Source organism: Vipera ursinii (assembly GCF_947247035.1).
Source record: "Vipera ursinii genome assembly, chromosome: 4".
Taxonomy (NCBI): Eukaryota; Metazoa; Chordata; class Lepidosauria; order Squamata; family Viperidae; genus Vipera; species Vipera ursinii.
Window position 1 is genome coordinate 64,835,537 of NC_139514.1, and position 26,174 is coordinate 64,861,710.

Sequence of the window (26,174 nt, forward strand, 5' to 3'; positions counted from 1 at the left end):
CCCCGATGACAATGGGTATAACTGTTACACGTTTCATCCATAATTGCGCAGTTTTGATGGCCAGGTAGCGGTATTTCGTAATTTTTTCCAGTTCTTTTTCTTCGACTCTGGCATCACCTGGTACAGCGATATCAGTCAACTGTACGCTTCCGTTCTCTATGACTGCGATATCTGGCGTGTTGTTTTCCAAATAGCGATCTGTCTGTATTCGGAAGTCTCACAAGATCTTTACCCTCTCATTCTCGACAACTTTGTCCACCCTATGTTCCCATGATTTTTCAGACACAGGCAAGTTGTATTTTTTACACAATGCCCAGTGGATTAGTTTAGCAACTCAATCATGTCTAGCTTTGTAATCAGTTTGCACGATTTTGCTGCACTCGGATATTAAATGTGAAACAGTTTCAACTTTGTTGTTGCAAAGTTGGCAATTTGGATTGTATTATTATTGTTATTATGTGAGGTGTTTATATTAATGCATACTGGGAAGCACCTCTTTAGTTACCTTTAGTATTAACCTCTTCCTTTTATTTTCCATCTACAGGTGAAACTTGAAAAATTAGAATATCGTGCAAAAGTTCATTTATTTCAGTAATGCAACTTAAAAGGGGAAACTAATATATGAGATAGACTCATTACATGGAAAGCAAGATAGTTCAAGCCGTGATTTGTCATAATTGTGATGATTATGGCGTACAGCTCATGAAAACCCCAAATCCACAATCTCAGAAAATTAGAATATTGTGAAAAGGTGCAATATTCTAGGCTCAAAGTGTCCCACTCTAATCAGCTAATTAAGCCATAACACCTGCAAAGGGTTCCTGAGACTTTAAATGGTCTCTCAGTCTGGTTCAGTAGGAATCACAATCATGGGGAAGACTGCTGACCTGACAGTTGTGCAGAAAACCATCATTGACACCCTCCATAAGGAGGGAAAGCCTCAAAAGGTAATTGCAAAAGAAGTTGGATGTTGCCAAAGTGCTGTATCAAAGCACATTAATGGAAAGTTATGTGGAAGGGAAAGCACCAAAACCTGGTTCAATGACCGTGGGATTACTGTGCTTGATTGGCCAGCAAACTCGCCTGACCTGAACCCCATAGAGAATCTATGGGGCATTGCCAAGAGAAAGATGAGAGACATGAGACCAAACAATGCAGAAGAGCTGAAGGCTGCTATTGAAGCATCCTGGTCTTCCATAACACCTCAGTAGTGCCACAGGCTGATGATACCTTCCATGCCACGCCGCATTGAGGCAGTAATTGCTGCAAAAGGGGGCCAAACCAAGTACTGAGTACATATGCATGCTTATGCTTTTCAGAGGTCCGATATTGTTTTATGTACACTCCTTGTTTTATTGATTGCATGTAATATTATAATTTTCTGAGATTGTGGATTTGGGGTTTTCATGAGCTGTACGCCATAATCATCACAATTATGACAAATCACGGCTTGAACTATCTTGCTTTGCATGTAATGAGTCTATCTCATATATTAGTTTCCCCTTTTAAGTTGCATTACTGAAATAAATGGACTTTTGCACGATATTCTAATTTTTCGAGTTTCACCTGTAGATGCCTCAAGTTATTACTTGCAACAGATGTACTTTGGCTGCATCACTTTATTCTCACATAATATCACATCTTTCTATCAACAGTAGGAATTGTTAGGAATTTTCTAAAGCCAGAGAAATGTGTATATTCATCTTCTGCCATGGTTATGTCTGCAAAAAGAGCAAAAAAACTATAGGAAAAAACAATTTCAACTGTTGCTGCAACCATAATAGAAATGGTAGAAGCTTAAACAAAAATACATTTATCTCTGATTAATCTTCCCAAATATCTTCAGTTCGGAGTGATCTGGCCCAATCGTAAAGCATTACTGCTTCTTGTTCCCAGTCTTCATTAGAAAATTGATTTTCGGGCCCTGGATCTCCAGCTGAATCATCACTCAAAGAAGGACTGCTTAAGTCCTAAACAACAAAATATAAAGCAGCAAACATCATAATTTGAAAGTGAAATCTAATATTATACATTTTAAACTAAATTCTTATTTTGCAGAGATTTTTAATACAAATGCAGCTATCTTGAGATTTATAATATAATTAAATTGTAGTTTTTCAAGATTTCAACCAAAATTAAGCACATTTTTTCTCCTCAGAATTAAGCATTCTTTGAGCAATATATCCCTGAGACATCCAGTATTCTTGGATATAAAATTAATATGGCCACTGCAGCTCTGGAATTAAATTCTTAATATGTAAACAAAGTATTAGATGGGAGTATTTTTTTAGTAAATGAAAACAACTAGAAATAACAAACAGGCACAGTACTTTATGGCCTTCTAACTCCTTTAGCCAGCACTGGTCATATAAGCATCTTTACGTAATAAAACAGATTGCATGTGTGTTTGTGCACATACGTTGCTTGCCCCTTATGTTATAGCTGTTATGCTAGAGGATGTATAGAGTGAGTTTCATATGGCTCACATGATCAGAAGGAAAAGACAGGTAATAGTTGGCTTAAAATGGAGCTGTGAACAATATTCTGAACCACTGCCCAACTTTTCTCACAGATAGCTTCTCTTATCTCTTGACTATTAATTGTCCTTGGGTGCCCTGAGATGATGTTGTCAAAGACTTTTTGAAAATTGAAGAACAGAATGTCATCAAGATGCCTGCTGACACTTTAAAAAAAAAACTAGATTGGTGAGACAGGGTTTTCTTTCGATTACCAATTATATTGATTTTGTGGGAGCAGATGTTCAAGTAACCAGTTTATAATTTCCTGGATATTTCTTTGGAGCCTTTTTTAAAATTGGTGTCAGTGTCAGTTTAACTATTTTCCAGTTATTTGTAATGCAGAAAGCTATTGCCAAATACATAATGTTCTCCATACATGTGATATATCTTGGGATACGCTTCACTTGGAATCTGAAAAAAAATCTATTTTAAATCATTTTAATTTACAACATAAAAAGAAATGCTGCATAATAAATTGTTAATGTCCTGCATTGTTATTACTTCCAAAATGTCTTTGGACCAAATGGATCCCATAAACCTTAGGGAAAAAAATAACGTTACCCCAGCTGAAACAATTTGGTCTGAAATTATGGTCGCTTTTCCAGGAAAAGGAATTGGGGAATATCATACTTAGAGATTATGCTGTGTGTACAATTATTAGGCAAGTGAGTATTTTGACCATATTATTATTTTCATGCATATTTTCCACCTCCAAGCTGTATAAACTTGAATGCTTAGTGGATATAAGCATATCAGATAATGTGTATTTGTGTAATGAGGGAGGGTGTGGCCTAAGGAGATCAACACCCTATATCGAGGTGTGCATAGTTATTAAGCAGCTTCTTTTCCTTAGGCAAAATGGGCCAAAAAAAGAGATTTAACTCACTCTGAATAGTCAAAAATTGTTAAGTCTTTCAGAGGAATGCAGCACTCTTGAAATTGCTAAGATATTGGGGTGTCATTACAGAACCATCAAATGTTTTGTTGCAAATAGTCAACAGTGTCTCAAGAAATGTGTTGAGAAAAAAAGATGCACATTAACTGCCAAAGATTTGAGAAGAATCAAATGTGAAGCTGCCAGGAACCCATTATCCTCCAATGCTGTCATATTCCAGAACTGCAACCTACCTGGAGTGCCCAGAAGTACAAGGTGTTCAGTGCTCAGAGACATGGCCAAGGTAAGCTAGGCTGACAGTAGGTTGGGAGTTCATTTTGAATCCATCTTCAACCCCAAAAGGTCCAGCTAGCTCATCTTTAATAATAACATCCCATACCAGTGCCCCACCTCCACCTTGCTGGCGTCTGAGTCGAAGTGGAACTTTGTGCTCTGTGCCTGTTACTGATCCAGCCATGGGCCGATCCATCTGGTTTGTCAAGAATCACTCTCATCTCATCCACAAAACTTTTGAAAAACCTGTCTTCAGATAGTTCTTGGCCCAGTCTTGCTGTTTCAATTTATGTGTCTTGTTCAGTGGAGGTCGGGTTTCAGCCTTTCTTACCTTGGCCATGTCTCTGAGCACTGAACACCTTGTACATCTGGGCAACTCCAGGTAGGCTGCAGTTCTGAAATATGACAGCACTGTAAGATAATGGCTTCCTGGTAGCTTCACGTTTGATTCTTCTCAAATCTTTGGCAGTTAATGTGCGTCTTTTTTTCTCAACATGTTTCTTGCGACCCTGTTGACTATTGGCAACAAAACATTTGATAGTTCTGTGATCACAATATCTTAGCAATTTCAAGAGTGCTGCATCCCTCTGAAAGACTTTTTACAATTTTTGAGATTTCCGAGTGAGTTAAATCTCTTTTTTGGCCCATTTTGCCTGAGGAAAAGAAGCTGCCTAATAATTATGCACAACTCAATATAGGGCGTTGCTCGCTTTAGGCCGCACCTTCCCTCGTTACACAAATACACATCACCTGATATGCTTATATCCACTAAGCATTCAAGTTTATACAGCTTGGAGGTCGAAAATATGCATGAAAATAATGATATGGTCAAAATACTCACTTGCCTAATAATTTTGCACACAATGTAGAAGGAAAAGAATACATCACAAACATGTCCTTTGTACCTCGTTATATTCAACTGAGATAGCTGGTGGCATTTCAAAATGCCAGATGTATCCACGAGTCCTAACTATTGGGACCTCCTTGTCTGCCTATATCAAAGTCTATACCAGGCTCCTGGAGACTGTATCCTGAATACTTTTCAGGATATTAGTTCATTTATGTTACATCCCAGTCTCACTATCCTATATAACTCTTTGATTTATAGCCTACATGTCACAACAAAGTAAACCACACAACATTGGAAAACTGTATAATATAGTTATAACAGATGAAGTTGAATTTGCAAAGGAAGAAGATAATGTATGAAGGTGTTGATGTTACTGAAACAATAAAAAATGGGCTCTCAACTTCATTATCAGAACCAGGTCTATATAAAACAGTCTTATCACTAAGTAATAAATCCCACTGAAGTCAGAGTGAGTTCTTTTCAATTAAAGATCATGATAAGAGATGGAAAGGTTAGTTTTTACACTTTTCAGGCAAAAGCAGCTATCCTTGGCCAAATTGTGTACTTTACCGGACCACAATGCTTTTGGAAGGTGGAAATTATTTTTTAATAATTTGATTTATAACATTCTCAAATCATGTTATCACAACATTCATTGGCCAGCAAAGTACCCCCCTTAAAAAGATGTTTTAGCAGGTTGAATAATTACAGTAAACAATTAGTCACAGCAGCTGTTTTATTCTCTTTTTTTCAGGTGTGGATTTCATATAAAAGTATGCCATTCCATATACAGTACAATTAAACTATATCCTGCCATTTGAACACTCTACTAAAAGAACAGTTTTCAAAAACCTAGTGTTTGATTAAATCCTTTTAAAACATATTGGTAGACCTCTAATGATCTAGAAGTACTATTCTAAATAGCAAATGTTCCACGTGCTTTATCCTTGCTCACCTCTTCTTTCACAACTTTATAAACTTTCTTCATTTTTGCAATCTTCTGTCTAGCTTGATAAGAGCGGCGCTGTGACATTCTCTGGGCTGCTTTTTGTTTTTGTCTCGATAGGGAAGTAGTTATGAAACCAGGTGACATAGACCTAGAAAAGAACTGGTGTTCTGAACATTATTTTCACAGATCCTAGAGTGCAAATGCTACTATGGATAGGAAATGTTATTAAATATTAACATGAATACTGTGAAAACTACTATTTTTGTGCTCTGAAGCAGAGATGTATTTAGCAACACTTACTGGTTTAACAGTCATTGGCTTATACCAGCCCTCTTTACATACATGCAGTGCACATAAAAAGGGAGTAACCACAGTCACAAAATTACACACGTTTTGAAGCTAATCAATATCACTAGAGATTCTTCCAGGAGGTCATATTGCTAACCTATTTTTTTCTTCCTATTAAGGAACATATGTGCAAATTTACACTGCTATTACTTTTTTGTCTCTCACTTCTGGAAAGCAGTGACTTAAGTGAATTCTATATATCTTTTCAGAAGTAGAAATATTAAACTTTCTAATAATATCCTAGGCACTATTTTTTCCCCAAATGATACCTCTAACTTGGTGGATAACACAACTGATGAAAATAAAAGAAATGGGAAAGAAATGCAAATATCTACGTATACCTGAAAACCATGGATGCCTTAAAAATAATCTCTGAAGCTTAGTTACTATTTAGGTTATTTTTTAATTTAAGATTACATGGCCACCCAATTTCCAAATACTGTATGTGACTTTGGACAACATACGGTCATAAAACAAATCACAATGTAGAAAATATCTCAGATCTAACAATGAAAACAAATAACACAATTGGACATATATTCAGTCTCTCAGGATAAAGCCACCTAATATTCTGGTCTCAAAGTCTGAAAGAATATCCAGGTCTTCTTAAAGACTAACGTGATTGAGACCAGTTCAAATATTAAAGGGGAGATCATTCCATTGGGCTGGTGCCACAAGTGAAAAGGAATTCTGGTTCTGTCAGAAGGCATTATTTTAAAGTTAGGGAGCTGCAGCATACCCACTCTGTTGCAATGTTTGGGATGCATGCCATTAAGCACTTTAAAGGTCATGACTCAGTACTTTGAATTGCACTTGGAAGCTTACTGGGAACCACTACATTGATGCATTAAGGCAGGGCTTTTCAACCTTTTCATAGATTGTACCACTTTTAGGACATGACAGTATTCAAGTACCACCAGTGCTTAGCAAGGTGTCAAAAACTTGATGACTAAAAAATAAGGTGGAGTTTGGGGTTTTACTGGTTAGATTCATTTGTTGTTATAGAAATGGCTAGTTTTTATTATTATGGAAAAGTAAAAAGTTGAGGTTCAATGTCAATGCTTCCTTTTACTGCAAGAGGGGAAGTCGGAAATCAATGCCTGTTATTTTTTTCCCCTTCTTCCCCTCACTTTTTCCACTTTTTTCCTCCCCACTGTGTCTACTATTTGTTTTTGTATTTTTGTATTTTATTCTATAATCTAATAAAATGTTACAAACTGAAAAAAAGGGAAAAAGTACCGGTTTTAATTTCTTCGGTGGCAATTCCTTTGCTGAATCACTTTCCCTTTGCACTGATCAATGTATGATGAATTAATGTATTTATTAATATGCACTACTATCTTGATGGTCAGGTGGCTGGTCATTTGTCTTCCTCTCTCCCTCTCCTCTCTCGTTCTCTCACTCTTCACTTGCAAAAGCCCCTCACTCTCTCTCACACACACACTTCCCCCAAAAAGCTTTTCCACTCTGCCTCACACACATTTCCCAAAAAGCCTTTCCTCTCTGCCTTTCACACACATTTCTCCCTAAAAGCCTTTCCTCTCTGCCTCTCTCTCTCACACACACTTCCCCCAAAAGCCTTTCTGCTCTGCCTCACACATTTCCCAAAAAGCCTTTCCTCTCTGCCTCACACACATTTCTCCCTAAAAGCCTTTCCTCTCTGACTCTCTCTCTCACACACACTTCCCCCAAAAAGCCTTTCCGCTCTGCCTCACACACACCTCCCCAAAAGCCTTTCCTCTCTGCCTCACACACACATACTTCTCCCCAGTCCAACCAGTTCAAACAAGGCCAGCAGAGTAAGTCTGGTCAAGAGGAATACTGTTCCACAGGGCCATGACAGAAAAGGCTTTTTTCCTGGCCCACACCAGATGACACTCCCTGATAGACAGGACCCAGAGCATGCCTCTGCTAGATCTAACAGGATGGAAAGATAAAACCAGGAAGAGACAGTCTCATAAGTATCCCAGCCCCAAGCCGTAAAGATTACTTCCATCACCTCAGACATGGGAAACCATTGGTACAGAATGTTATTTCATCTAAACCAGAGGTCCCTAATCTTTTGGGCATCAGGAACCAGTTCCGTGGAGGTTTTTCCACGGACCAGAGGGTGCGTGGTTTTGTGTGCTGCCTGCATCCCGCGGATGGGGCTTTGTTTCTTTGTGTGGACCAGTTGCTGGCATGCTGCGCCCAGGTACTGGTCCACGGATCAGAAGTTGGGGACACCTGGTTTATACAACCAAGGATTGTATTAGTTTTTTTGGCTGCTGCCACACATTGATCATCTACTAGGACTCCAAGATGCCTCTCACAGTTACTATTTTTCAGCCAGGTTTCCTCTAATCTGTACTTGTACCTTTGGTTTTTCCTGCCTAAGTGTAAAACCTTGCTTTTTTCCACATTAAATTTCATGTTGTTGGAGAGGGCCCATTATTCAAGACTATCAAGATTTTTTTGGATCCTGAGCTTATCTTCTGGGGAGTTGGCCATTCTTGCCAGGTTAATGTCATCTGCAAATTTGATGAGTTCCCCTTCTATTCCCTCATCTAAGTCATTTATGAAGATATTGAAGAGTACTGGACCTAAGACAGAACCTTGTGGTACCCCATTGCTCACTTCCCTCCATATAGATGTAGTACCATTAAGGACTACTCATTGAGTACGGTTTGTCAACCAGTTACAAATCCATCTAGTGGTAATGTTGTCTATCCTAAATTTTTCTAGTTTACTAAGAAGTAGGTTGTGGTCTACTTTGTCTAATGCCTTGCTGAAATCCAAATATACTATGTCCACAGCATTTCATTGGTCTACTAATTTTGTCACAGAATGGACCTCTGGATGCCCACAGAAGCGTCCCTTGGCCTTCTTTCTGGGCGCCAGCAACCCAGAAACAGCCTCCGATGCCCGGATCAGGCCTCTGGATGTCTGCAGAAGCATCACCCGGCCTCCTTTTGGGGCGGCGGTGGCCCAGATTGGACCTCCAGAGGTTCACGGAAGTGTCCCCTGGCCTCGTTTCTGGTTGGCAGCAGCCCGGAAAAGGCCTCCAACGTCCAGATCAGGCCTCCAGAGGTCCACAGAAGCACCCCCCGGCCTCATTTCCAGGTGGAAGCAGCCTGGAAAAGGCCTCCGATGCCCAGATCAGGCCTCTGTAGGTACGCGGAAGCCTCCCCTACTTCGGTTCCGTTCTCTGTTGCAGAGAACAGAGGCCTAAAGTACTGTGAGATCATCTGAGATCAGTAACGTGAGATCTCACACCACTGGTCTCGTGTGATCTTGCATTACCTTAGGCCTCCATTCTCTGCGAATGCACCAAAGGCCTGGAGCAGCCAAGAAAGTGAAAGATCTCGATCTTCACAAGGTGAGTATCCAAGGCCTACTCCCTAGGGAGACTCGGGGGGGGGGGGGAGAGAAGGAATAGCCAGGGTGAATGTTGCAGTACCACTGCAGCCTTTCGTAAGGGTGAACAACTGCTGTGGTGAGGCAACATTCATAATTTCAGGACTTTTTCGTAAACACTAGGGGGCATAACTTCAAACATTTGCTAAGGGAACACTCGTAACTTGGGGCTTACCTGTACCTCCCTAGATTGACTGCCTGGTCTGCAGACTATAGTTTCTGTTTACCAAAGAACTGAGTCTCCTATCACCAATATTCACCTTTTTTCCCTTGGGAAGTCTGGAATACTTTTCTTCCTGTCGCAGGAATGCAGGGTTGTGCCTCTTTTTTAGAAACTATTGATGAATGCTCTTTTGTGAGTGTCTGTATATTTTCTTCCAGGGTGAGGCTATGAAAGCGATTGTTCAGTTCCAGAGAGACTTCATTGGAGTGGGCTACGGTAAATAGTAGGGGCTTTGCTCTTGTTTTCTTCTAAAAGAGACGTGTTTCCATTCGTCTTTAGGTACATATGTAGGCTCGTTTTTTAGGGAAGCTGTTTATTCCCTATTGCACGGGTGTCAAACTCAATTTCATTGAGGGCCGCATCAGCATTGCGGTTACCCCCAGGGTGGGCGTGGCCTACTGGGTGGGCGTGGCCAGCTCTACGCATCAAGGGTGGCTATGGGGGCCTGGGCAGGAGTGGGACAGATCTGAGGGTCTCTGGCAGAAGGAGGGTCTCTGGGCCAGGGCCAAGGCAGTGGGGGCCGTTCCCTCACTGTTTCCAGGATGGCTTCGCGGGCCACATGAAACCACTTTGCAGGCCGGATCCGGCCCCCGGGCCTTGTGTTTGACATGTCTGCCCTATTGTGTTCAGTTTGGATGTATCAGTTTTCTTCTTTATGTTCATGCATTTTTTAAGAAGCTGTTTGCTCTCTATTGTGTCTTTTGGTGTATGTTTTTTTTACAACTGCAATTTTTCTTGTTTACAATTTATTTATAATTTCATTATATTGTTTTTATCCTGTTTTTATAGCCACCCAAATAATATATTTGAGATGGACAGCCATATTAAAGAAAGAAAGAAAGAATATTAGTGGGTTAGGTTTAAGAAATTACAGTGTTTGGGATTATATTGTAGTTACAAATAGGAACTCTTCTTCTCTTGGCAATAATTCTTATCTGTCTTTTAACAAATAAAAGGGAAAGGGAAAAAAGACATTCCAAAGAAAGCTAGTAATCAAATTTGGCAACCATTGACATTATTTACCTAATTTGACAAACAGCCAAGATTTGAGCACGACTTGTCTCTTCGTTCTGTGGTTTCAGCAACAGAAATGGAAGTTCGGCTCTAAGTCTAGCAGACAGCTTCCCAGACTGTGCATAATCCATGATGTCATACACTATCATTGCTCTAGGCCAATTTTCCAATGTCAGCCTTCTCCAATAATTATGTCTGCCACCATAATATGCTGGAGTTTCATCCATATGACTGGCATACTAGAAAGCCATAAGGAAACAACGTTTATGAAATGCTAATTATAATTCAGTTAAGTTTGGGTAGCTTAATTATAATTTATTTTGTTCATTTTTAAAATTTACATCACTGCCCATCTCACTTACATGTGATTCTCGGTGGCATATATAGTTAAACATAAGTAAAACCATAATCTTCTACCATTAAAAACAATTAACACTTAAAACCTACGTTTAAAATACAATAATAAAAAGATAGAGGAGAATTCACTTTGGCAATATAGCTAATTAATAGGCTCCATGAGGTCCCAAAGCCTGATGCACATCCATGTTTTAAGGGCTCTTCTGTAGACCAGAAAAGTTGGGGGCAATCTCACCTTGGATGGGAGGAAATGATGTATCAAAGGGTGGGTACAACAGCAGAAAAGACTCTTTTTCTGGCTCCTGCTAAACAAAGCTCCTTGCCTAATGGGACCCACAAAATGACCTTCTGCTGGACCTGATGGGATGGGTAAATGTAATTGGGGAGAGGTGGCCCCCTCAAATAACCTTGTCCCACTTGATATAGGGCTTTACAGGTCATACCAGCATCATGAATTGGGCTTGGAAGCAAACCGGCAGCCAGTCAGTCTTGCAGAGCAAAGGTGCAATCTGTACCAGTTGAAGCTTTTAGACGCTCTTCAAGGGCAGCCCCATTTAAAGCACATTTAGTAATCCATTTGAAAAGAGACTAGGCCATGAGTGACTGAGAGTAGGGCTTCCCAATACAGGAGTGGGTGCAACTGGTGCTTAACATGAAGCTGTGCAAAGGGGTTACTGGCCATTACTGACACCTGTTTTTTTGAGCAGGAGTTGTGAGTCCAGAAGGACTCCCAGATTCTGCACCAGGTCTATTTAGGATAGTGCAATCCCATCCATCATCAAATATAGTAAATCCTCAGATAGAGAAGTTGCCAAAGCCACTTAGTCATTCCAGGGTTCAGTTGAAGTCTTTTGTTCCAGATCTCCACAGTTTCAAGGCAACAAAAGAAGACATGAATAGAATCACTTAGTTCTCTAAGCATGGAAATATATAACTGGGTATCATCAACACACTGACCTTATGAACCCCATGCTGACCCCATGCTGACAGATGATTTCACCCAGTAGATTCATATACCGTATTTTCCGGCGTATAAGACGACTGGGCATATAAGACGACCCCCCAACTTTTGAGATGATTTTCAAGATTTTTGGTCCTATACGCCGGAAAATCAGTGAGCCCGGGAAGGCATGCCCTCCCCTCTCACTGTGGAGGAAGCAGGGCAGGCTGGCGTCTGGTGGAAGCCGGCAGGGCAGTCCTGTGCACGCACGCACTCCCCGGCTCCTAAGGAGTTCTCGGGGAGCCATGGCAGGCGCCTCACGCTCTTCCCTCTTGAGGCAGCATCGGCGGAGCCGTCCGGCGTCAGGCGGGAGCCGCCAGGGCAGTCCTGCGCACGCACGCGCTCCCCGGCTATTAAGGAGCACTCCTTAGCAGCTGGGGAGTGCGCACGTGTGCAGGACTGCCCTGCCGGCTCCCGCCCGACGCTCTTCCCTCTTGAGGCAGCATCGCTCCCCCCTCGGGGATGCCAGACGCCAGCCTGCCCTGCCTTCCTCCACAGTGAGAGGGGAGGGCGTGCCTTCCCGGGCTCGCTGACTTGCAGCCAAGCCGGAGCCGAAAGGGGCTTTTCCTTCCACCCACCCTTTGGAATAGATGCAAGAGCTCCCGGGGTCTGGCGTTTGCAAGGGGGAGGGGAAGGGGCTGAGAGGCTCTTGGGGGTGGGAAGGGAGAGTCACGTTGGAGGGGGGACTGGACTAAGGAGGCTTGAAGTTGCTTTGCAAGAACGGGGGCGCTCGATTGATTTATGTACTATTTTCTGGCGTATAAGACGACTGGGCGTATAAGACGACCCCCCAACTTTTGAGATGATTTTCATGGGTTAAAAAGTCGTCTTATACGCCGGAAAATACGGTAGATGTTAAACAGAAATAGGAAAGTACAAAATATCTGATTTTTTTTTAATGCTATGCTTCAATGGTTAGATGGCCTAGACCAGGGGTCAGCAACCTGAAACAGTGAAAGAGCCAATCGGAAACGGTTCCCTCACAAAAGGAAGAACTGGGAGCCGCAAAAAAAGTGTGCGCGTGCGCACATGCACAGAACAAGGTTTGACTGAAGAGAGGAGCCAAGGCGAGATATGCACCTACCCTGCATATTTGAATTGATTGGTTAAACTTTTTTAGTCCCACTTTTTGGGGGGGACTACACATAGCAGAAGACTGGGAGCCGCAGGAGATGGCTGAAAGAGCCGCATGCGGCTCCGGAGCTGGGGGTTGCAGACCGGTGGCCTAGACATTGGTATTTGAACATAGATCTTTTTAACATTTACATTTTATTGTGATTTACTAATCTAGCTAAAATGTTAATATATATTGCTAGTCCATGTATGAAATGCCATACGCTAAATAATAAATAGTACCGACTGAGTCTTGCAGCATTCCACATAGTAGGAGCCAGAAGCCCTATCTTTCGCTCCCAATTAATACTGAATAGAACTGGACTCAGAGGGAGGAAATGAACCAACACAATACCCTGCTGCCCAATCCCAGCCCTCAAAATTGGCCCAGGAGTATAGCATAAAATGACGGTATCAAAAGTTACTGAGAGTTCAAGTACAGCGAGGATTGAATGCACTACAGTACTCATTCCTACCAGAGATCATCCAAATGCCAATGTTGTTTTTGTCCAAATTTGGATCTGAATCCTGGCTGGGTGCAGGTTGGGTAGGTACAGGGAATGTTACTTATATGTTACTTATATGTAAGTGTGTAGGTCTATACATATGTTGTATATAGTATGTTTAAATGTGTGTTATGTATGTGTACACTTTGAGAGCAAGCAACTAATTTTCATTTTTAGTGTGTGCCATTGTGCCCACAGTAAAAAAATGACAATAAGGGCTATGTATCTAAGGCATAGTGCAGGCTGGCAATGTAAGATATGAAATGATAATTTTAAGTTATAGGAAGTAGATTTTGATTTAATATTAGGAAAAACAGCTAGAGCAGTTTAACAGTGGACCCATTTATCGCAAATGTTACAGGTCCTTTCATTAGAGCCATTCAAGAACTATGTATTGAAAATGCTTTTAATTTGGAACCTAAGGGGATTAGACTTGACTGAATGGCACTTTAGTATTTTTTTAATTATATAATCCCATGTGATAGATAAATCTTAGCACTGCTTACTTGCATGTAATCTCTTATTGTAGCAATATCTATTTCATCTGTTATTCCATGCCTTTTATTCTGAAGTTCATCTTGAAGAATCTGATTATAATACGTCCGATATCCCATTAATTTGCAAGCATCAACAGCTGCCTAAAAATATTAGAAAATATAAATAACTGATAATAAATCACTAAGAATGAGTTCAGAATCTTAATGGAAAATATTCTTATTCCTACAATAAAAGGGCATTTCCTCTTCCCTCACAAATCTACCCCAACATCTAATTTAGCACATCATGGGGAGCCAATATGTTGAAAGCTTGATAACTCAATGTTCTCTCCCATACCATTTTTTGGGGGTGGGTGGGAGGGAGGGACAGAACTGGGTAAGATATGGTGACCATTTAAATTCTGCCTATTTAAGTTCCCATTTATCTGTTTGTGAAAACCTTTCTTTTTATTATTTTAAAACTATGGAATGAAATCCTTTGGAAATTATATTCAACTTGCACTTCTCTGCCTTCAGAAGAGCAACCAAGAAACAGCATATTTTAACTGTTACCATATTGCACCATATTTTAACTGTTTGTTCTCTATATTGCATTATTTTAAGTATTATTGATACTAAGCAATATTTTACTATCATTACTGAGTAGGAAAGCAGGATATAATAAATCAATTAAGTACAGTTTGAGGAATAAATAAGTGATTTTTGTTTTACTATCAATGTTTACATTTCTGAAGTAGTTATTTACCAAGCAATGTCTTGGCACTGCTGATATAGTTGGATTTCCATATTCATGTATTTTTGTGGTGGCAGTGGTAAAATTTATTATATTAATCTTTTACATCAGTGTTTCTCAACCTTGGTAATTTGAAGATGTATGGATTTCAACTCCCAGAATTTCCTAGCCACACATCTTCAAGTTGCCAAGGTTGAGAAACACCGTTTTTACATACGGGCCTGAAGTCATGCCTGTGTTGCCATTTCCTCCTCCTCCACTCTTGGCTTCCTCTTGCCAGTGCCAGGTAGAGGACTTGTTGAGCTGCTTATACTCAGGTGGCCGGTAAAGCTGTCACCAAAATGGCTGCTAGAGGAAGTGGCGAGCACTCTCTTCTTCTCTCTCCCAGACTGGATGAATGTATTTTCTTTTTGGGACTTCAAGCCATGATTTTGCATTGTAGGTCACATCTGAAGTATACTGACACACATAAAAACATCTGGGGATATTTGAGCAAGAGTACAGATTTTTGTGGAATTTCACATATTTTTCAGGAAACATTGACCTTTAACCCTTGAGAATTCAGAGATACAATTCCTAAAATAACTGTTTCTTTAAAAAAATGAATTCTTTCACCCTCAAGAACTACCCGTTAAAGAGTCTTATCAGATATATTAAAAAGTAAAGGCATCCTCAAATCATATTTGATAAAATATTAAATAATGCTTAAATTTGCATGTCATCACAAGTATGTTACATGTCTACTCCAACTGAAGTAACATATGATAGATATTAAACAAGCAAAAAAGTTTGGATAGATAGAAAATTATCAAAAACAACAGTAGATTACCTTACTTTCTGATGTTATTACTCTTTTCCCACTGATGTATTGGTTGGTTTGGGTTCCTGATTTACAAAATATTTTAAATATAATAAAAGGGGGGAAATCAGATCCAGCAAATCTGAAGGGAAGAAATATCAAAACTGAGTAACTATGCAATAGTGGTGAGTATCTGTAGCTCAGGTGTAGGATGAGGGTGAAGATTTGTTCTCCGAGCTTGTGGGTTGGTTTTTGAACGTTTCATTACCAGGCTAGGTAACATCTTCAGCAGAGTTTAGGAGATGTCAGTATCAATTTTCTTTTCTGTTTATAAGAAATTCTCACTGATGACTCACACATGACCCATCACAAGACCCTTACTTGACACACCCATACCTGAAGAACACTGACACTGACATCCCCTGAACTCCACAGAAGATATTACCTAGCCTGGAAACAAAACATTTAAAGAACAAGCTCGGAAAACAAGCCTTCACCCTCATTGAGTAACTATTTTTATGGAAAATTTATTTTTTATGTTCTCCCTTAGAAGTCATAACTCATTTAAGTGTTTCATATTCAAATAATATGATTAATAATTATTTAAAACATTTTTATGTGGCTGTAAATTACGGCACCCAAAAGAACCACATTTCTGATGTAAGCACAATGTAAAAATATATTACTTAAATGATTCTGTTTTCTTTATGATAATTTGAGTTAGCATAGGTACTTTGTGCAAAAATTCCTTTTGGTAATTGACTCTATTGCAGTAAATATTTTCCTGTTATGAAGAGAAATAATTTATATTTCTGCACATCCAATTCCAAAGAATTTAGTGAATGTCTCCCCTTTCTGAATTACAACTGTATAGAAAATTCTGAAAAATTAGGTTATCTCTCAGCTATCATGTTGTTGTTAGCTGCGAAGTCGTGTCTGACCCATCGCAACCCTATGGACAACGTTCTTCCAGGCCTTCCTGTCCTCTACCATCTTCTGGAGTCCATTTCAGCTCACGCCTACTGCTTCAGTGACTCCATCCAGCCACCTCATTCTGTCATCCTCTTCTTCTATTGCCCTCAATCTTTCCCAGCATTAGGTTCTTCTCCAGTGAGTCCTTCATTCTCAATAGGTGGCCAAAGTATTTGAGTTTTAGCTTCAGGATCTGGCCTTCTAAAGAGCAGTCAGGGTTGATCTCCTCTAGAACTGACCGATTTGATCGCCTTGCAGGACTCGCAGGAGTCTTCTCCAGCACCATAGTTCAAAGGCCTCAATTCTTTGGCGCTCAGCCTTTCTTATGGTCCAAATTTCACTGCCATACATTGCAGCTGGGAAGACCATAGCCTTGACTATACGCACTTTTCTTGACAGGGTGATGTCTCTGCTTTTTAGCGTGCTGTCTAGATTTGTCATGGCTTTCCTCCCGAGGAGCAAGCGTCTTTTAATTTCTTGGCTACAGTCCCCATCTGCAGTGATCTTGGAGCCCAGGGAAATAAAATCTGTCACTATGTCCATTTCTTCCCCATCTATTTGCCAGGAATTGAGAGGGCCGGATGCCATTATCATAATAAAAACCAATTCTGAATGTACAGTATAACTCTTTCCTCATCTTTCTTGACAGTAAGTGATCGGTTTAATCAGATCAACGTATGTATGTGTTGAAGGCTTTAGCAAAAACAATCTAATGCCCATGTTCACAAAAATTATTAAATAGAATCTATATATTTCAGACTTTCTGTTTGTAAATCTGAATATGCTCCTGTGGCATAAATAAATACTTTTGAAAACATTAAAGAACAAGGTATTAATCTCTCTTTCTTCACATTTCTTACCTTGCTATTTGTCTGGTTTCTACATTTCTCCTTAAATATAATCTGATCCATGCACTATGTTTGAACAATATGGTAAACAAAAGCACAATTGGCTTGAGAGTGTAGAATATAGTGGCTGTCACCCTAATACTGTTTGATTCTGCTGCCTATAAAATATAAATGGTGCTTAAAATGCACTGATTCCAGGGTACTTCTTTGTACACAAAAACACTGTCATGTTGACAAAAGTAATCTCATACAGAGAACCAAGGAAAATAAAAGTACTAATATTACCTGAATCTGACTTTATATTGAATAGTAGGTTCTTTAAGAAGTTCAGCTTCCAAAGGACTCACTCTTTTTAAAATGTCATAGCTAATACAACACTCCTGAAAGAAATACAGTATTTAACCAATAGATTTGCAACATTTTATTTACAGAAATGTTATGATTGTCGTGTACACAAATTGAGGTTAATAAGGGAAACAGAGAGGCAACAGTATGCTTAAAATAGCCCAACATTTAGAAACTGAAATATTTGGGGGGGGGGAATTAACAAGCAAATAGCTCAATGATCACTCGGCATATTCAGTATTTATGCAGTTTTGAATATCACTGGGATGAGGATGTGGGAAAGAGAGGGTTATTGGAAATCCTAAAAGAAATCATATTATATCACTATTTGGAGGCATACTAAATAACATGATCCATACTACAATTTACAGCCCTAGTTTTCAATTTTTTCACTCAGAAAAAGAATATCTGCTTTTCAGTATATTTTAATTAGAATATTGAGGTATTTATTAGCACTAGATCGAAGACTACCAAAACATCCCATCTTTAGGCAAAATAACAGTAATTGAAGCATGATAAGATAATGCTGTTCAACTCTAAAAATAAATTTTGCAATTAGTAATAATTACAAACATAAGGCAGAGATAGGTGACCAAGGCTGCATTATTTTCAGTGGAACAAAAGGCACGAGACGATGCAAAAAACCTAAATATATTACATATATAAGAAAGACTGAGGCTTTAAAAAAAACCTTGGGGATATTTTATTTTTTATACTATGTATAAAATAATTCAGAATATGTACTATAATTTAAATGCTTCCTGTTGCAATTGTTGGGAAACAGAATAATTGGTTTCTTACTGCCAATAAATGATTGGTGAAGATAAATCATTACTTTCCCGTTACTAATGGCAGAAACCCTCACAAAATTTGTAGAGGATTGCTGGAAGGAAAGAAGAAACTGTGGTAGAGGAAGTCAAGCTATTCTCCACAGCACCTGAAGCTAGGACAAGAAGCAATGGATGGAAACTAATCAAAGAGAGAAGCAACCTAGAACTAATGAGAAATTTCCTGACAGTTAGAACAATTAATCAGTGGAGCAACCTGCCTCCAGAAGCAGTAAATGCTCCAACACTGGAAGTTTTTAAGAAGAGACTGGACAGCCATTTGTCTGAAATGGTATAGAGTTTGCTGCCTGAGCAGGTGGTTGGACTAGATGACCTCCAAGATCCCTTCCAACTCTATTATAGTTGTTGTTGTTGTCATTGTCATTCTCATCATCATCATCATCATCATCATTATATGCAGGGGAATGCAACTGATGTCACTATCAAGCCATAAAGCCTAGCCAAAATACTGAATACGTATATATAGGTTGCAGGTCTATATCCCTGGGGAGCATATGATGTTGCAAAGGTACAATACTGCACTAAACTGTATTTTGAATGGTGACAGTTAAAGCTCAGATATGGATCTGTTTTAATTATTAAAATAAATTTATCCTTTCCTTTTGCTTGTTGTCTCTGAATCTGCAATGCAAATGTTATTCTATATCTTTGAAATCCATTGAGCTATTAATTTAGCTCAAATATCTGTTTTCTGTTAGCTGTTTAGGAGGGTTTTTTTTAAAAAAAAAATCCCATCCCAGAATGTCATGTTCTTTATGTATCTGAAGCTATTGCTTTTACATGTCTCTTAAATGGAGAAATTTGGGGAAAAATCTGTTTTATTCTTATATCTTTACAGTAAAAATGCTAACTTTAAAAAAAACAAAATTAAAGCTGAATATTCAATAAAAAATCCAATATTTTATTTCTAACCAAAATAAGATAAATAATAAATTTATCTCAGTATCGCATGGTGCTAAATACTGGGTTCTGCCGTACTTCTCCTAGAGCAGGGGTGTCAAACTGGTGGCCCATGGGCAAATGCATCAAGTGCAGGCCATGCCCGCCCCGGCTCCGCAAAGGCAAAAAAGGTCACAATACGTCATGTGATGCGATCGAGTTTGACACCCATCTAGGGAATCAGAATGAATCTTTAGAATTCTAGAGACAGTTTAATCTAAGTTTATCTAGGTTTAATGCTGATTGAAACCCTGTAGTGACTTGTGTGAAACTGAAAAATAAATGAAATTATAATAAGAGAGGTTAATTTACATTTATACTTAAAAATGCTATAAAAAAATTGGAAGTCATTTTTTGTATTTCTGTTTTGCATTTTTTCTGTTCTTTTCTTATTTTTTTAATTTTCTTCCTCCTTGGTTCTTGTTAATTTTATCTTTCATTTTTAAATTTATATTTTTACACACACAAACGCACGCACACATGCACCCAAACCTTCAGAATTTTAATTTTCTAGACAGCATTGAATTCTGTAGTCTGTAACCTAAAGGGAAGATTCAGATTTTCATGTGATTGGGAACCTTCAACAGAATCAGGGAAAATGGTAAAATAATTGGATGGCACAAAAATGAATCTGAAAAAAAAACATGGCATCTAGCTGAGAAATAAAAAGTGTTGAGGTAAACCTTATTTAGACATCAGGCACCAATTGTCAAAACAAAATTTTATCTGACCTGATAAGCAATTGTGATAGAGTCTGGATATGTTTTTGAGAGTTCTGACTTTAGAATACCAGCTTTGAACACATGTGCTGGAACAATGCTATTTCATTCAATCCTTCAACATGTGTGGATCTCTGCTTCGTAACTCACTGAATTTGTCCTTGGATGCTGTTTTTGCTTCATGTTTTATGATTCTTTGGAAACTTTTGCCTGATATCTGACCTGGATTTCAATTAAGTTGTTCAAAAGCCTCTTGACATAGCTTGCCACTGATGGTAGTTATGCTGTTTCTACAACTTTGATATTACAAAGCAAGACAGAATCTTTTATACATCAGAAATTTTTACATTATGTGAACACAACTAATATGTCTACAGATAGGGGAACTATATTACAGTAAAACAGGGTGTATGGAAAGAAAAAGAAGTTAAGGGGTAAAACCATAATGCTACATTTAGTCAGGCATTACTGTGTACATGACCATACCGCTGCACGAATTGTGTGTTTCAGAAGTTTAAATAGTCTTTTTGTCATGTGCATCCACCATCTCTTTTGAATTTGTACAGCTGCTTGCTCTCTTTTAACCCTGGTGAAAAAAAATAAATGTTACCAGCTTTGCGTACCACTGTACGATATTTAAACTTTAAAATATTGGGAAATTATTTGAACAGACAACTCAGAAAAGTCAGATATTTCTAGACTGAAATTATTAGTAATAGGTCAGACATTCCTATATTGTTCGTTATTCATAAACCTTAGATGAGATACATATAAGATACATATACACAACTTCAATAATATTCAGAACAAATCCAGAATGAAGTCAAATGAGTGAGGTGAAATGGAATGCCCCAAGACCTTGGACCAGTCTCAGATAGTATGTAAGGTCTTGCCTCAGCTAGCCCTCCCAAGAAAGCAGAACTATTGAGACAGGCATCATCTCAAAAGGAACTTTTATTGAGAGACAGTGACAGCAAGAAAGCAAAGCAAGACCTAGTATTTTCCCATGTGAAACGTTACATTAAAACATCCCTTACAGCAGGGGTGTCAAACTCAATTTCATTGAGGACCGCATCAGCACTGCGGTTGCCCTCAGGGGGCTGGGTGGGTATGGCCAGGGTGGGCGTGACCTACTGGGTGGGTGTGGCTAGAGTGCGTATGGCCTACTGGGTGGGCATGGCCAGCTCTACATCATTTGCATCAAGGGTGCCTATGGGGGCCTGGGCAGGAGTGGGACAGATCTGAGGGTCTCTGGCAGAAGGAGGGTCTCTGGGCCAGGGCCAAGGCAGTGGGGGCCGTTCCCTCACTGTTTCCAGGATGGCTTTGCGGGCCACATGAAACCACTTCACGAGCTGGATCCAGCCCCCGGGCCTTGTGTTTGACATGTCTGCCTTACAGAGCCCACCCCAACGGCCAAAAGTCCAGTTTGATTTTACCCAATCCTCAGGTGCAAAGTTGTAATGGGAACCAAATTGATAAGCACAGTTTCCAGGCACCATTCTCAGGGGTTTGGTTTCCTCTCGGCCTCTTGCTCTTCTTCCCTCGGTGCAGAGCTAAGACAAATGGCCCAGGGCACATTCCTTCTTCCATTTACACCCCATCCCAGGCTCCCCATCCCAGCAGAATAGCAGAGCATCTTCCTCCCAACAGAATGGCAGACCCGAACATAGAAAGAAAAGCCATATAATAAATGAGGGTCTGACATAGTATTTCTTCTCTTTACATGGTATCATTTTTATCCTTCCTTTAACTAGAAAATTGGGAAAGTGAAAAGATATAGCTTTCTGACTGATACATCTAAACTGACTAGCCATACTTTTCAGAAAAACTGAGATGTAATTATTTTAGGCATTTTATCTCGAGAGATATAGTAACTATAATGCTTTGTGGTATTGATTTTTATGTGACTTTATTCCATTTATATTCCAAGCCAGTCCTTTCCCAATATTTATTGATTTTTTTTTTACATCCTGTTTTCCCATTTTTCTTTTCATATTTTTTTTCCTTTTCATGTTTTTGTTTTGACTTAGTTTGTCTAGATTAGTCAGTTGGTCAGTCAGTCAGGTACTTTATCTCACACTATTATAATCTTAATTGCATATGATTTGTAATGATAATCTATATTTTCAATAAATAGGAAAATGATGACTGTATAGAAAGATAAGTAGGAATAAGGGGAATAATTTATGAATTAAAAGATATATTTATGATTTTTGGAACTGATGTAAGACATTTCCCTGAGAGGAGAGGCACATGGAGATAGTTATTAAAACATACTTCTTTGATACTTCTTTTTCCTTTGATCTCATTTCAGTCAGTTGCTAGATCATGCAATAAAACTGTCTCACTATTTTAAAAAATAGGTCTCCTGTCTCTCCCTCACAATTTCTTTCTTTCGTATCAGTGTCTATCCATATCTGTCAAATTATTTTAGCTTTCCTGATCACCTGAATGCCAGTGTCCATCTCCACCTACCCTTTCACTCCATTATTTCTTACTATATGTTCTTTGATATATGGACTAGTCATGCCAGTGTATGATTTTGTATTTTTCCATTCAGTGTCAAATCCCTTCCAACAGTTCCACAAAACCATAAAGCACCTTTAATTATTAAATTATTCCCAATGTTACTGTTCACTTTTCTATGTGAGCATTTTTTTCATCTTTACTACAAATATAGAAATTCTATACTCACTGGAAATGTATTTATTTATTATTCATTACAAATTACTGCAGTGTTAAAAATTTAAATAGAAGAATTGCCATATATTTTAGCTGCTTTAGAATAACACTCCACTATCCTGATTTCTGATTTTTTTTACCATATTAAGCATGGTATTTCATTTTTATCATCATCATCATCATCATCATCATCATCATCATCAAAATAGTATTATTTGGAATTTTAGGCTTCATTATTAGCATTTTAAAAAGTGATATTAGCATTTTAACCTGGCATCTGCACCTCTTTTCTAACTTCAGGAAAATATTTTTTTTTTGTTAGCCAAGGCCATTTCTACTGATATGGGAGAACTTGTCTTTTCAGCACTTTAAGCAATATGACTTGTTGCACAGTCAGCCAGATGTTCAGACTGGATTTGAAATTTATATCTACCTATCGAGTCCTTGTCAAGGACATGCAATAGGTTGGTGTTATTATATATTATTATTATATAATATAATATTAATATTATATTATAATATTATATTATATAATATTATTATAATATTATATTATTATATAATATTATTATAATATTATTATATTATAATATTAATATTAATATATAATATTATATAATATTATTATTATGCTTGGTCATACAGTCAGCCAGATGTTTAGACTGGATTTGGCATTTTTAACAACTTACTTAGCCCTTCTCAAGGACTTAGGATACGCAGATATTAATGTTTCACTGTGTTGAATATATCATGGCAGGATATATGTTCCAAGTAAAGCTGCATTTGCAATTGACTCAAGGTGATTTTGTCAATGCCGATGGTATTAAAGTGGTGCACCAATTGTTTTGGGATTGCATTCAAGGCACCTAATAGTATTATATGGTTAATCACACAGTCAGCCAGATGTTCAGACTAATTTGGCATTTTTATCCACCTATCGAGTCCTTCCCAAGGACCTGGGACAGGCAGATGTTGATGTTTGATGGTATTTTTGCAAGATGTAAGCTGTCCTGTGTAAAGCTGTCTTTTGCAATTGACTGATATTAAATTTATTAATGCCAATGGTGTTCAAGCGGTACTCCAGTTGTTTGGGATTGTAACCAAGGCACCTATTACGATTGGTACTACCTTTGCTTTCTTTTCAAATATGCTTTTCTTGTTGGGTTTGATCTGTAATAACAGATCATTATTTCTGTTTTCTATCTCTGTATATTTGCAATGGGCAAACACCTTTTCTTCCAGCATTTCTACAGCTGCTGGCCTGGTTGTTCAGCCAACAGTCCTGAGTCATGTAGCCCATTTTTCACCAGATGTCCAAGAACTCCAACACCTAGTGTGGTCTTTGTTGATTGGGCAATGATTGAGCCAATATGGGATTCCGTAATTTACATCTCACCATATTTTTTATGAGAGACACACTCTTTGTCTAACTCCTCTGATGAGATCTATCCAGTATAGCTGAACCCCTGGCATAATTCTCTGAAGTATCTTCCTCAGAGCACACAAGCCCCACATAGTGGCTTGCTGAGGGTCAAGGTGGTATTATTATTATTGTTGTTGTTGTTGTTATTCGCATATCTCAAGAGTTTGAGACTGAACGGAGCAGAACAGTATTCTGAAAGTCCTTGAATACACTTAACAAAACAACAGAGTTGGAAGGGACCTTGGTGTTCCAACTCCCTGCTCAGGCAGAATACAATTTCAGACAAATGGTTATCCACTCTCTTCTTCAAAACCTCCAATGTTGGAACACCCACAACTTCCAGAGCCAAGTCATTTCACTGATTAATTGTTCTGTCAGGAAATTTCTCCTTAGTTCTAAGTTGCTTCTTTTCTTGATTAGTTTCCATCCACTGCTTCTTATCCTGCTTTCAGGTGCTTTAGAGAATAAGTTGACCCCCTCTTCTTTGTGGCAGTCCCTTGCAAGTTTTAAGAATGGTACAAACTCAGATGGGAAAGAATAACGTAACCCATAAATGTGCCACTTGTGGAATGTTATGTAGAATCAGTCTTTTCTACCGTTTAAGTTTTTCACTAAGATGATTAAAGGCCTGGAGACTAAAACATATGAAGTACAGGTTGCAGGATTTGGGTTTGGCTAGTCTAGAGAAAAGGACTAGGGGGGACCTGATAGCAGTATTCTAGTATTTGAGAGTTGCCACAAAGAGGAGGGGTCAACTTATTTTCCAAAGCACCAGAGGGCAGGAGAAGAAACAATGAATGGAAACTAATCAAGGACAGAAGCAACCTGGAATTAAGGAGAAACTTACTAACAGTGAGAACAATTAACCAGTGGAACAGCTTGCCATCAGACGTTGTGGGTGCTTCATCACTGAAGGTTTTTAAAAAGAGACTGGACAGTCACTTGTCTGAAATGGTAGGGTCTCCTGCTTGAGATGGGGGCTGGACTAGAAGATCTCCAAGGTCCCTTCCAGTTCTATTCTGATTGCTTGAATGATCAATGTTTTTTATTGTTTCATTTGCTTTCTGACGTATTATATATAACAAATGTCATTTGTTTCCGTAGTTTCTATATCCTATTAAAATACTTGATTCTCCCCTTAATAAATGTTTTTTGCTTTGCTTGATTACTTGGTGATTCCTATTTTCAGGTGGGCAAAGAAGCCTCTTTGTGTGTCTCTCTCAAATTCAGGCATCAACTGAATTGTTTTTAAATTTTGCCTTGTAAACCGCCCTGAGTCCTTTGGGAATAGGGCGGTATATAAACCGAATGAATGAATGAATGAAAAATAAATAAATAAATAAATAAATAAATAAATAAATAAATAAATAAATAAATAAATAAATAAACTTCTTATCAGTTCCGCGCCACAATCGGGGGTCCCTGAATTTAGAGGCAACAAAGTAAGTTCAATTTCCCTGCTGGAAAGAAGTCGATTGATTTTTATTTGTAGGGAAGTGTGCTAGATCGAACATATAGCTTATACGAGTTTGTGAACTACAAAGAGAACAAGTTGTCGTTCCCAACAGACTTCAAAACCTGGTTAGGCTATTATCCCTATCTCATATTAGAGTCGAACTCCTGGAATAACAGGGAGGGAGGTTTACCTCTGGTTTTCCTTTTCCTTTTCCTTTAGGACGGAAGGCGATAAGGGCGTATCGTTCCACATCGTACCTCACTTTCGCTCGAAGACCCGTTTTCTCAGCATCTTCTGTCCAACCGCTTCCAGCGGTTGCCTAGATACTACACGCTCGACACACAACAGAAAGCAGGACAGACAAAACCCGCCCCCGAATAGTGGTTTGCTGTTTTTTTTAAAAGTGGCACGTAACGTCCGCCGGCTTTTACCATTACAGTACAGTACCCGTATATCAAGCGCATATTTTT

At 38.8% G+C, this 26,174-nt stretch overlaps 1 protein-coding gene across 1 annotated transcript; it reads right to left on the minus strand.

The window, feature by feature from the left end:
• Positions 1–1,655: 1,655 nt before the first annotated feature.
• On the minus strand, positions 1,656–26,034 carry LOC310639914 (uncharacterized protein CXorf58). The gene is made up of 9 exons (XM_083361912.1): positions 25,895–26,034; positions 20,630–20,729; positions 17,578–17,672; positions 15,503–15,614; positions 13,950–14,081; positions 10,477–10,706; positions 5,493–5,634; positions 1,812–1,970; positions 1,656–1,721 (listed from the first exon to the last, which is right to left on the minus strand). The coding sequence occupies exons 1-8, from the start codon at positions 25,954–25,956 to the stop codon at positions 1,824–1,826; spliced, it is 1,020 nt and encodes a 339-aa protein (XP_083218038.1). The 5' UTR covers positions 25,957–26,034; the 3' UTR covers positions 1,656–1,721; positions 1,812–1,823.
• Between the last annotated feature and the right edge of the window lie 140 nt (positions 26,035–26,174).

Excerpts from the sequence above, each read along its gene's own strand:
- LOC310639914 (XM_083361912.1), bottom strand. The coding sequence starts at position 25,956 with ATGTGGAACGATACGCCCTTATCGCCTTCCGTCCTAAAGGAAAAGGAA. Across the intron at positions 15,615-17,577 it reads CAATATAAAGTCAGATTCAG|ATTTGCTGGATCTGATTTCC; the intron begins GTAATATTAGTA and ends TCTTCCCTTCAG. Across the intron at positions 1,971-5,492 it reads ATAAAGTTGTGAAAGAAGAG|GACTTAAGCAGTCCTTCTTT; the intron begins GTGAGCAAGGAT and ends TTTGTTGTTTAG.